The following is a 13,387-nucleotide window of genomic DNA, read 5'->3' on the forward strand; positions in this document are numbered from 1 at the left end:
CCTCGTAAGTCATGTGCACCAGCCCCCTGATCATTTTTGTTGCCCTCCACTGGATTCTCTCCAATTTGTCCATATCCTTTCTGTAGTGGGGGACCCAAAAACTGGACGCAATACTCCAGATGTGACCTGACCAGTGCTGAATAGAGGGGAATAATCACTTCCCTCGATCTGCTGGCAATGCTCCTACTAATGCAGCCCAATATGCCGTTAGGTTCTTGGCAACAAGGGCACACTGCTGACTCATAGCCAGCTTCTTACCCACTGTAATCCCCAGGTCGTTTTCTGCAGAACTGCTGCTTAGCCAGTCGGTCCCCAGCCTGTAGTGGTACATGGGATTCTTCCGTCCTAAGTGCAGGACTCTGCACTTGTCCTTGTTAAACCTCAGATTTCTTTTGGCCCAATCCTCCAATTTGTCTAAGTCATTCTGGACCCTATCCCTACCCTACCGTATCTACCTCTCCCCCCAGCTTTGCATCATCTGCAAACTTGCTGAGGATGCAATCCATCCCATCATCCAGATCATTACTAAAGATATTAAACAAAACCAGCCCCTGGGGCACTCCGCTTGATACCGGCTGCTAACTAGACATCGAGCCGTTGATCGCTACCCGTTGAGCCCAACGATCTAGCCAGCTTTCTGTCTACCTTTAGTCCATTCATCCAATCCATACTTTTTTTAACTTGCTGGCAAGAATACTGTGGGAGACGGTTTCAAAAACTTTGCTAAAGTCAAGATATATCATGTCCACTGCTTTCCCCATATCCACAGAGCAAATTATCTCATCATAGAAGGCAATCAGATTGGTCAGGCATGACTTGCCCTTGGTGAATCCATGCTGACTCTTCCTGATCACCTTCCTTTCCTCCAAGTGCTTCAAAAGGGTTTCATTGCGGACTTGCTCCATGATTGTTCTAGGGACTGATGTGAGGCTGACCAGTCTGTAGGCCCCCGGGTTCTCCTTCTTCCCTTTTTTAAATATGGGCACTATATTTGCCTTTTTCCAATCACCCAGGACCTCCCCCGATCACCACGACTTTTCAAAGACAGCGGCCAATGGCTCTGCAATCACATCAGCCAATTTCCTCAGCACCCTTGGATGTATTAGATCTGGACCCATGGACTTGTGCAAATCCAGCTTTTCTAAAAAAGTCCTTAACCCGTTCTTTCACCACTGAGGGCTGCTCACCTCCCTCCCCATACTGTGTTGCCCAGGACAGCAGCGTGGGAGCTGACCTTGTCTGTGAAGACAGAGGCAAAAAAAGCATTGAGTACTTCAACTTTTTCCACATCATCTGTCACTAGTTTGTCTCACCCATTCATTAAGGGCGCCACACTTTCCCTCACCTTCTTCTTGTTGCCAACATACCTGTAGAAACCCTTCTTGTTACCCTTCACATCCCTTGCTAGCTACAACTCCAGTTGTGTTTTGGCCTTCCTGATTACACCCCTGCATGTTCGAGCAATTTTTATATACTCCTCCCTAGTCATCTGTTCAAGTTTCCACTTCTTGTAAACTTCCTTTTTGTGTTTAAGCTCACCAAAGATTTCGGGATGGTTTGTTCCCGCACCCTCAATAAGGCTTCTTTAAAATATAGCCAGTTTACCTGAACTCCTTTCCCCCTCATATTGGCCTCCCAGGGGAACCTGTCCATCACTTCCCTAAGGGAGTCAAAGTCGGCTTTTTTGAAGTCCAGGGTCCATATTTTGCTACTCCCCTTTCTTCCTTTTGTGAGGATCCTGAACTCCACCATCTCATGGTCACTGCTGGAGACCTGATCTGTTTGTTAAAACCCATCTTAAACATGGGTGATAAAATAAGACCATATCTCTCAGTAACCTGTTCCCTGTTCTGTTTGCCTCTCTCCCATTCACCAGGGACTGTTGGAATTACATTATACTGTCCAATTCAGGAGCCTGATCTCAAAACATCATGCACCTGCATGACACTTTTATACCAAGGTTATTGGGGCCCTAGAGCACCAAGATACATAAATGATAACATTCTGTTCAGAAAGAACGGGAACATGGCTGCTATCATCAGAAGACATTCCAAATACCATTTTAAAACTGTTTGGAATTGGAGTGGCATACTCTCTGTATTGGACCAGAGAGCACACTGATGATTGACATACCATTTATCTCTAAGGATGTTCTGGTCCCTTTTTCTAATTAGGAAATGTATGTTCTTTTTAAAAGGTTGTTTTCATTGTGGGTTCAGTGTCTGGGCCCCATTAACAGCAGCTGGACAAGCGGAATTAAAAGCAGTGTAGAGGGAGCCTTGAAATACAATTCTAGAAACCTTAGGTTCTGTCCATACTATGATTAAACCATGCTATGGACTAAATGGGAGAGGCTAGGAAAGCCCAGAACCACTTTAAGGCCCATGCACTATTTGCCCAGTTAATAAGTTGGGGGACAGGGAAGGCCCAAGATAAAAGTACAGGCTACCTCTACTGGCGGCCCGGGGGGGAAATGTTTCATTTCTGTGTTCTGTAACTAGGAGACCAAAAGGTTTCTTGTAACCCATGTTTGTTTTGTTTTTCTAAAAGGTGACCCCTGAGCAGGCTGCGTAATCCAGCCTCAACTCAGAGTCACCCACATTCTCCAGGGCAACCTTCTGAGATTTCATTGGGGGCTTTATCTTTACAACCCCCCCCCCCCCCCATTTCACCTGCTAAATCTTTGTGACTTTTGCCTTCAGTGCCCATTCACTTCCCTCCCCTACATAACAGAAGTTCATTTTGAGCTCTATTTTAAGATCCTTTTGTGCATGAACCTTGCTCTTTTAGACTGTAAAGAGACACACACCCAATTCTCTATAAACGGTTAGCTCTTTACAATACCATATTAATCTGTTACAGTGCAGCAAAGCAGAGGTTATTAACACAACAAGCTGCACTTCCACGGATTTTTGTCTAGTCTTCCATCAGGTTTAATAGCATGAGTACACACAAGACTTTACACTTTACAATAATTAGTGCTCACAACCCCAGTGACAAAGGGAAGTGGGACTGTACTGTGAGTCAAGGGCAGAGGCAGAAAACAGAACCCGATTCCTGCTGCATGTTAATTTCACACAGTGCCAAAGGAATCAGGCCATACAGCACAAACTTGTTTGCCATTAAGTCCCAGGGTCAAAGGTGAACATGGTTTGATCATGCAGGAGAATGCAGGGTGACCTTCTATTTGAATGTAAAGCTACAAGGGAGATTCTGTATCCGCTGTTTAACAAGAGATTACTTTATTGAGGGGGAGAGGGAACTCCTATGCTGCAAATGAGATGTAAGCCAAGCTCTGTGTGGTACAGAAGCCAGCCCATTCCTAAGTGGTGTCCATGAATGGAAAGGGTGTGGGCGTTTTACAACTGAAGGGCGTTGCCACATTCACTTCGGTTCAGGCACGCTTATCTCGTGGGCAGCATAAATGGGAGTCTTCTTATCCATGAGAAACTTCAGTCCAGAGGACGTGTCAAAGGGGACTAGGACCCTACACAAAGGTCCTTTCCCCATTTAAAATACTAGGGTCGAAATGGCTCTGTTGTACATAGCCATCAGGCTTAAGTGAGGCAGGAACTGGAATAGCCAGTTCTGAGAGCTGTTAGTGGCCAGGGTTTGAGCATGTGAAAAGTATATTTCAAAAGCCAACGGAAGTTGGTCCAATAAAAGACATTACCTCACCCACCTTGTCTTTTCAAGACACTGCCACAGCATACAAGACTTCCTTTATTGCTGCTCTGCACCTGCTAACTTGCCTCCAGTTTACCCAATATCAGCCCATCTAGCTTACTTAGCTAGATTGACAGGGCAGAGGGCCACTTTCTGAAGCTAGCAGGATGCCACTTAATACCCATCTGTTACTTGCACCATCTCCATTAGCAAAAGCACTTAAAGTCAGCTCCCTATTCTCAAGTTTCTTTGTATTTCACCACTTGGAAGGTCTTGCTTGCACTTGTCAGGCTCATGGCTCCGTGGCTTCCCTGCACTAGTCTCCTATTAGGGATGAAGTGGGCTGTAGCCCACGAAAGCTTATGCTCAAATAAAATTTGTTAGTTTAAGGTGCCACAAGTACTCCTTTTCTTTTTGTGGATACAGACTAACATGGCTGCTACTCTGAAACCTGCCACTATCGATTTCAGAAAATCTTGAGACCATTTGTTGAGTATTACTACCCAGCAACTTGATGTAAGAACCGGTCATTTGTATCTTTATCCTACCGTGAAACATCAAAATATTCCATTGGCATTGTTCTGGAAGTTCTCTCTCTCTCCACCTTAGGCTAGATTTATAAATACGTATTTATTTATTTGTTGCCTATCTGATCCATTTCCTCTGAAGCGCATTGCTGTTGCGCCAACATTTCACTATTAATGGTGGACTGCACGTGTTTTACTAGAGATTGCAGGATGCATGCGGGATGAGTACAGAGCTGTTCAGAAGCACAACTTCTGCTGCATTTCACCAGAACTGAGGTATTTAAAGTTGCCAAGAAACTTCATCTGCATCCCTCCTGGTTTCATTAATGTTTTATTTACAACCACTAACAGTATTGATAACATGTTATGAACAAGATATAATGGCCACATTGACAATATATTCAAGGAATCAAATGTCAATGGACAGACCTCCCAACTATGTGGCTCACAATGACTCCATTGTGATCCTCGGGCCCAATGAGCCAAGGACCCACTACAAGTCAACGGTCAAATTTTATGTAGATTGAAATGTCTTTTACACTTCCATTTGTCAGGATGTCACTGACAAAGCCACTGCAGGGCCAGTGGGAGTCTCAGAGCATTTAGCACATTTGTACTGACACTGTAAGGGTTCCAAAGATGGATTAGTCAATGCACATTTCATTGTGACATCAACAGGATGGGTTATAATACTGTTCGTAATGCAATTTTAATCCACCACTTTATATTTCCTCTTACACGTTTCTCTCCATAAGACGGTTGAAGTGATTCATCTCTATTGAGAGGTGCATTATGATTGGCAAGATCACCCACTATTCTGTTTCCCCTTGGGTATTAAGGGCAAAATAGCTTCACCCTGAATACATTTTAATCCCTGCATCTCATTAGAAGAATTAGCATACTTACACTGGCTCACTTCCTGCTCTGCGACAGCCTCCTTATGTGACCCTGGACAAGTTATTTTGTCCATGTTTCAGTTTCCCCATTGGTAAAACGGGGCTCATAAACCTTCCTTTGTCTCATCTATTTAGACTGAGAGAACTTCAGAGCAGGGGCTGTTTTCCTGTGTCTGCACTGTGTCCAGCACTATGGGCTCCCAATTTAATTGAGGCCTCTAGGCTCTATCACAAAACAAATACATCAAAATTGATTTTGAATAATTAACTTATGTCACAAGGATCCAAACCCCCTCACTGTGCCACTCCGCCCCCCCATTATCTTTGGCAAATAAGCTAAATAAGCCTCGAGGCTTGTGATTAACCCAAGCAGGTAAAGCAAAGCATTCTCCTTGCTTTCTGAACAGGAAGTACTGGAGCTCAGCTGCCATTACAGCCTGGGAACACGCTCTGCTATCAAGGGAAGCGGACCTGAAATGTTACCTCTCATTACTGCTAGAAAGTGGTAGTTTTTCCAGGCATCTCTCAGGATTTCTCTGTGCCTAACTAATTAAGGCAGCGCTGAATTTAAGGTAGCCTGAGATGTGGTGGCGTCACTGGAGAATCTTGCCCCTTCCTCCGACACTTCCGGGGACAGGATACTGAAATTGCTCGGCCATTAATGACACACTTCCTAGGCCATAATTTACAACCCACACATTAGCTGGCCCTCCAATTTATTACTATTAAACCAGACCAGTATGATAGAGCAAACAAAAATCTTAAAGGGTAATTTACCAGCATAAAATATTTCCATTTATAGACAAGAGGGTCAGTAGTTTCATAACACAAAAGGATGGACATTTTTATAAACAAAGCTGGTAAATTGTTAGATGGAAACTGATCAAAATAATTTCATGTATTACTAACATTAGCCATTATTCCAATATGCCATGGTGAGAGCCAATGAAAAGCGAAGTTTAAAAAAAAAAACCTAACTGACTTTTCTTTGTTGGTGTCACTCACATTTCAACTCTTCACTCAGCTCCCCATAACCTTACCAACAAACAGGACTGGTCTATTTCACCACCTTGTTTTCATGCATCAGCCCAGTACCATTCTGTTTGGATTGCAAATATCCCCCAGAGATGTTGACAACCAAACAGACGATTTACATAGAAATTACTTACATTTCCATTAAGTGTTGCAAATAAAACTCAAAGCCTATGGGCTCTTAAGGAGGTTAGATGTTTGGTTTTCTATTCAGGTTCTTTTAGGACACTTATCACCGTCAGGGCCAGAACCTACATAAGTTTAATTTTACACATACAAGAAGTCCTGTTGACATAAATGGGACTACTCCTGCAAATAAAATTAAGCAGGTGCTTAAGAGTTCAAAGGTTCTGGCCCACTAACGATTTACTTTAAGCTTGTAAGCAGTGTTGTTGTAACCATGCAGACCTGAAGAAGAGCTCTGTGCAAGCTCAAGAGCTTCTCTCTCCCCATAAGAAACCGGTCCAGTAAAATACCACCTCACCCACCTTACCTTAAGCTTGTTAGGTTCACTATCTACAACAAATGTTATGCAGCATGGTTCTCTCTGCATCCCTCCAACGGCTCCCCCTTGTCTACTGCATCAAACATAGGCTGCTTGGCTTCACTTGCCAGGCATTTATGCCTTCTCTCTCATTCACTAGATGTCAACTTCCATCTCTGACCAGCCAAGATCCCAGCACCCGCTTGTTACATTTTCATGCCCCTTCATGTATTCCCCCCAGCTGCCTCTCGCATGTGGGAGCAGCTCCCTGTAAACATGTACAAAGCTCCCTCGTTGTCCTGTTTCAAACTCTGCTTTGTTGTGATGCCTACAAAGACTTAACAATTAAGCTGCTGGTGTGCTGAGTGTACTTCTTCCACGCTGACCCATACGGTCTCATTGTTTCCTTTTACTCGCCCATCAATCTGTCTGTACCCACCTGTCATTTCGTCTTGTACCTAGATTGGAAGCTCTTTGAGGCAGGGACCATCTTTTTGTTCAACGTACAGCACCCTGCACAATGGAGTCAGCATTCATTCCGAAAAGCCTGAACTGTCCAACATCCAGCCCCCACCCTCTCTCACACAAAATATTAGATCTGTCCCAAAGTAGACTAATCCAGGTCTATCTCAGAGTAAGTGTACAGCCTTCATTCAGATGCAGAATTAGAACATGGAACTTAGTAAGCTTTTGTATTGTTGTAACACGTAGCATTAAACATGGTGCCATAATACAAGCAGATGGTCCCAGCCTTGAACTTCTTACAATCTTAATGCTGGGTTACCTGTGTCAGGGCTACTAATCCCTTATTCTGAACCCTACTGCAAAGCAGCAGCTAGAACAGAATAGCACTCTTATAACTATAAAAAGAAAAGGAGGACTTGTGGCACCTTAGAAACTAACCAATTTATTTGAGCATAAGCTTTCGTGAGCATCGGATGCATCCGATGAAGTGAGCTGTAGCTCACGAAAGCTTATCCTCAAATAAATTGGTTAGTCTCTAAGGTGCCACAAGTCCTCCTTTTCTTTTTGCGAATACAGACTAACACGGCTGTTACTCTGAAACTTATAACTATAGGTATTTAGAGCTACATTCCCTTTTAATTTTGTCCCAAATGCTTTTGTAGTTATGTAGGGAAAGAACTACATGAAAGAGAAAAGTGGAAGGTACCATGCCATTGTTATTACCACACAGTAAGAATCTTCTTGATCTTGTGGCTTAGAGTGTTGAAACGCTACTTTGAGGACACCAAGTGAAGGCAAAATTCAACACAGACATAATAATTACCCTCAGTTATGAACACAAGGGCCTCACTGTAATACAAGATTCGTGTGGAAGATTCCAGGTTACCCAAAAAAAAATTTTTTTACAAGGATTTTGCCTCACGTAAAACCTGCCTAATTCAGGCACGTATTGAAAGAGATTCTATAGATTTTGGTTAACCCCTTATTAAAGGCCTCCTTGTTGAAGGCTTAAAAGCCATGAAACAAAGATTTTTAATTATGGTGCTGGGCTTTCAGTGTCACTATAATTACAGGCTGCCAGTATATCCATTGGCAGCTTTTGAGGAGATAATAACATGACCATGTTGATCCCAGTTGGGACAAAGCTTGGCGCAATGCACCAGTCCAGGTGCAAGTTTTGTTTTACAAAATTGGATTTCAATTGATCCAGCTGCCTTTTATAAATCTAGCAAGTAATAAAAATGGAATCAGTGGGCTTCCAATTCCCCCTACCACAAACACCTCTTTGGAAAGCTGTTAACCCAAAACGTGGCTCAAACCCATGTGATAATGAAAGACCAAGCATTAGATGCCACACCACAAGGCCCCTGATTCTGATCTCAAACATATGGGCACATATGGTCACCAACCTAGGAAAATTTTAAATAATGAAAAGGTTTAACCACAGGAGCAAGACATTGAAAAACCCCATGTGACCTTCTTCTAACAGAAAAAATAAATTATTGGTCTGAGATCATTGTGATTAAGAGGCTAAAGCATCCAAAAATGTAGGGAAAACAGCCCAGCCTGAGTCAAACAGAACACTGCTTTTTGGAAAAGAGATGAAGGCACAACTTCAACTCAAGCAGAGGCATTACAGAGGATGGGGGGAGTGGAATTTCAGGACAGAGTTTTAGGCACACTCAGATACTCTACATATCAAGACGACCCTAATACAGCATCTGCTTTAACCCAAATGGGGCCCCACTGTACTGCGCGCTTTACAGACATATTAAGAAGCCATCCTTGCCCAAGAGACCTTATGCAGTCTAAAACAGGACTAAGGGTGGGAGGGGAACAGAGCCTCAGAAAGGCAACATGATAAAGTGACTTACCCAAGATCACCCAGCAGGTCAGTGGCAGAGCAAGAACTAGAACCCAAGCCTCCTGACTCCCAGTTCAGTGTCTTATCCATTGGACCATGTGCTTCCCAGTGTGCCTAATTGATCTTTATTGAAACTATCTACCATCCGATACCGTGAGGCACTACTGGAGATACAGATCCTAGATATACCCCTTTAGTTAAGTTGTTAGTACATTATAAAGAAATCCTACAAGTAGCAAGAGTCACACAGTTACCAGCCCTTCACCACCATCCTTTAAAGCTAGAACAAGCTGTAGAAAAGGCAGAGATTAACACACACAGAAAACTTAGATCACTCTAGCAAGACAATACAGCCCCTTACAAGTCCTAATTTGTGACCTAAGAAGTGACTTTGTTCCCCAGGTCACAGGTGTTAGGCACTGTAGAAGCAGAAATTATTAAAAGCTACTATTCATCTCCAGAGAGTCAGACAGGTGTAAGTCAAGTCTTTTAAAGCTTTGGGTTTTTATGGAATCTGAAGTCCACTTGTGCAGTAGCTACCCGCTGTCACCACATTACCTTGACACTATCACCTCAGCCTCTCCCCAACCTCCCCACCTTGTCTGTCAAGCCCACTTGTTGCATTTTGTCTTTGAATGTGAACTCTCTCAGAGCAGGGGCCTGTTTTAGTCTTCCTGGATCCTGCAGCCAGATCCAGAAAGGGTGGGTCCCATGCAGAAGCCTAATGACTCCAATACAGGTGTCTAGTTTCCAGTCTGTGCGTACACCGCACTAGCAGACCCAATTTGAACTGAGACCACTGGACATTATTGCCATGGTCATAGCAAAAAGATTGAAAACACAGACTCAGCTTTAAATCTAAGATTAACTTGAGTAAATTAATACAGTCACGTTGAACACTATTAAAAATAACAGGTTCCAGTTTCTAGAGGCCTTTTACTAAGCATTGCTCTCAGGATACCTTGTCAGCTACTTTGACATAAGACTTCCCTCCGCCCCCTTCCGACACTTGTTCTCCTGTAGATCCTTGTACAATTTTTAAAAGTGTCTTGCAGGTAAAGATTAAGGAATTCAAAGATGCTGACATCAACCCAAATTAATCTGCAAGGTAAGTGCCAGTCAGTAACACAACAACCCAAGCTGCTCCATTTCTCACTGGTTTGGAAAACTATCACTGGACTGGGGACCATCACTTCAAATTACATAGTCCATTCAGTACCATAATGCAGATCCAGTGTCTTCAGGGTATACATGAAAATTTGTTTAATGTACAATCAGTAATATCAAGCATGGTGCTGGCTCCTACCAGTACAAAGATTAAAGACATTCCTCCTTGGAGCATAAGGAATTAAGACTGATGTTAGAATAACCCTCCATACCAGCAGGCCTACTCTGCTCATTTCATGCATCTCTAGCTTCTTGCATCATAAAGGATCCCAACGGGCATTACAAGTTACTGGCCCCAATTCTGATCCCATTGACTTGAAAGGGACACAGCTTAACCACAAGACAAACAGGATTACCCCTCTTCTCTCTCTCTCTGGGGTAACATACAGCACACACCAGGATAACCATGGAGATGGAGAGGGGAAGGGATCTGGGGACAAAGGCAAGAGGGTGGCGCCTGGGACCTTATGAAAAGCACCATGGAGTCTTTGAGGAACATATAAAGTGGGCAAGACCTCAGCTTCTGCTGCAGGAGCCAGGGAGGGAGGCAGTTAAGGAAAAGTTGTTTTTTGGCAGCTAACAGTCTCCCCCCATCCTAAGATGCAGTCCCAGCACCTCACAGCCTGCAAGCCACAGTTGCAAGGGTCCCTTCAGCAGGCACAAGGCCCACAACATGTGGTGCCAAAGTCCTCAGCCCTGCTCTCAAGGTTCAGGAGGGTGGGAGGGACTGGGGCAGGCCCAGTGTGAGCCCCACCTTAAGTCACAGATAACTCCCACCCCATCCTCCAACCACCGAGGTGCAAGAGGACAGCTCGGTAGGAGCAGAATCCTGCATCTCCCCCCACCGCCCGCACCCAAGTCCTGCTACCCGGGCAGGACGGGACACTCCAGGGGAGAGCAGAGCTTCCTAACCAGATAGGGGGAGGTGCCCCAGCCACTGGGGCAGGGGACAAATGGGGGGAAGTGTCCCTGTGTCCCAGGATTGGGGGGCACACGCCCGGGAGTGCTCCTGGGCCCCCACAGATGAGGAGGGAGGCGCCCCCTCACCTAGGGCCAGGAAGCAGCCCCTCCCCGCCCGAGGCAGGGCCGGGATGACAGGCCAGAGCCTCCGCCCCTCAGCCAGCCGGGAACTACCACGCTCCACTGCTATTCACACACCGGTCTACGCCAAGTGCGTCCACTGAGGCGCCCTCCCCCCCTTGGAAAGACCTCGGTTTAAGCCATTGGCGTAAGGACCGCCCTGTCCACACAAGGCTCCCAGGCCAAGCGCGCTCCCACCCCCGCCATCGAGAAGGGGCTCGGCTACCACCGCCGGCGTAAGCACACCAGCGGGCCCTACGCCACCCGCGCACGGCCCCGCGGGCGCCAGGCCCCCCGGGCGGGCGCAGCCAACGCAACCGACGTAGGCGCTCTCCGCAAAGGGGGCCGCGGCGGCGGCGGCCTCGCGCGGCGCGCAGGACGTTACGCCGCCGCCGGGCGAGATTCACAGACCCCACCTACGCCGGCAGCGTAGCATCCTGGCCGTGCCCCTCAAAGCGGTCTACGCAGACGGCGTACGCGCGCGCCCGCAGTCTTCGCCCGCGGAGTTGCGGCGAGCTACGCCGCGCCCTGGCCGTTGCCGGGGGGGGAGGCAGGCGGGCCCCCCCCCGGGACTCACCGGCCCACGAAGTTCTCGAGCACGGAGCTCTTGCCGGCGCTCTGGCCGCCCACCACGGCGATCTGCGGCAGGTCGAGGTGGCAGCTCTGCCCGATGGAGCTGAACGCGTCCTGCAGCTTGTTCACCAGCGGGATCAGGTCCTCCATGCCCCGGTTCCCCATGGCGGCCGCGGGGCCCGGGCTCCCCGCTGCTCGGGCGGCGGCGGCGGCTCTGGGCGGCAGCCACCAGACTTCCCCTCAGCGTCTCCTCATCCGGCCCCGGCCCCGGCCCCTACCCCTTCCCTCCGCCCCGCCCCCGGCCCGTCAGCGGCCGCTCCTATTGGTCGGCACCACGGTCACCCCCGCGGGTCTAACCCAAAGAGCGGTCGTGCAGCCCGTCATTCAATCTGAGGGGGCGGTGTTTAGCGGCTTTCGCCTACTTTCCACATGGCTATTGGTCGCTTTTCCGGTCACTCTTTTCTTCCGCCCAATGGAGTTCACTCGTGACTTTGTCGAGGAAGGCGGCGCTTTTAGATCCCGCCCAATATCTTTTTTCTGGTTTCTCATTGGAGGGGAAGACTGTCGCTCTATCTAAGAGGGACGCACTCTGGAAAAAAAAAACTCACTCCGCCCTGTCTCCATTGGTCAGAATTTCTGCCACTCTACCACACCATCCAATTCTTTGGGGAGGCGGGCTTCTCGAGGAAAGGTTGGGTGCTATTTGTAGAGAAGCCATATCTGATTCGTGATCAGAAGGTCAATCACAGTGTGCCTCATCATGATTGGTTTCTTTGTTCCTCTTCCCGCCCCACTCGACGGAGGAGGTATTAGAGGAGATCGGCTACCGTATTGCCTCAGATAGAACGCGCATTCAATTTAGCCCAGCCATGTATTAGTGTATGTCTCCTTGTGGAAGATACCTTTAATTTTTTTCAGAGTAGCAGCTGTATTAGTCTGTATTCGCAAAAAGAACAGGAGGACTTGTGGCACCCTAGAGACTAACACATTTATTTGAGCACAAGCTTTCGTGAGCTACAGCTCACTTCATCGGATGCATAAAGTGGAAATAGTGAATAGAGACTGGGAGTGGCTAAGTCATTATGCAAGGTAACCTATTTCCCCTTGTTTTTTTCCTCCCCCCCCCCCCCCACTGTTCCTCAGACGTTCTTGTTAAACTCTGGATTTGTGCTGGAGATGGCCCACCTTGATTATCATACACATTGTAAGGAGAGTGATCACTTTAGAGACGCTATTACCAGCAGGAGAGGAGGGGGTGGGGGGAGAGAAAACCCTTTGAAGTGATAAACACCCATTTTTTCATGGTCTGGGTGTATTAAAAAATCCTCACTGCATTTTCCACGTTATGCATCCAATGAAGTGAGCTGTAGCTAACAAAAGCTTCTGCTCAAATAAATTGGTTAGTCTCTATGGTGCCACAAGTCCTCCTGTTCTTTTTTCTTTAATTTTTTGTTACCATATATCTTCCTATAGAAGGAAATAAGGACAATCCGAGGAACTAGAGACCAGTCATCTTAACTTCTGTACCCAGAAAGATAATGGAGCAAATAATTAAGCAATCAATTTGCATGACCTCTAAAAAAAACTATGGAAATACAACCTAGATGAAGCTACTATAAGGTGGGTGCAAAAC

At 46.4% G+C, this 13,387-nt stretch overlaps 1 protein-coding gene across 15 annotated transcripts in view; it reads right to left on the reverse strand.

Annotated features, from left to right (window-relative positions):
* Positions 1-12,022, reverse strand: part of DNM2 (dynamin 2) — a 63,900-nt gene extending 51,878 nt beyond the window's left edge. For 10 of the 15 annotated variants that reach the window (XM_048831435.2, XM_048831434.2, XM_048831438.2 and 7 more), the window contains exon 1: positions 11,759-12,021. In XM_048831435.2, the coding sequence (XP_048687392.1) occupies positions 11,759-11,919 (161 nt within the window). In that variant the 5' untranslated portion in view covers positions 11,920-12,021. Of the gene's footprint in view, positions 1-11,758 lie in introns of all 15 variants that reach the window. The other 5 variants (XM_075121615.1, XM_048831431.2, XM_048831428.2 and 2 more) reach the window with 1 other exon arrangement.
* Between the last annotated feature and the right edge of the window lie 1,365 nt (positions 12,023-13,387).

The sequence above is a fragment of the Caretta caretta genome, chromosome 20 (assembly GCF_965140235.1).
Source record: "Caretta caretta isolate rCarCar2 chromosome 20, rCarCar1.hap1, whole genome shotgun sequence".
Taxonomy (NCBI): Eukaryota; Metazoa; Chordata; order Testudines; family Cheloniidae; genus Caretta; species Caretta caretta.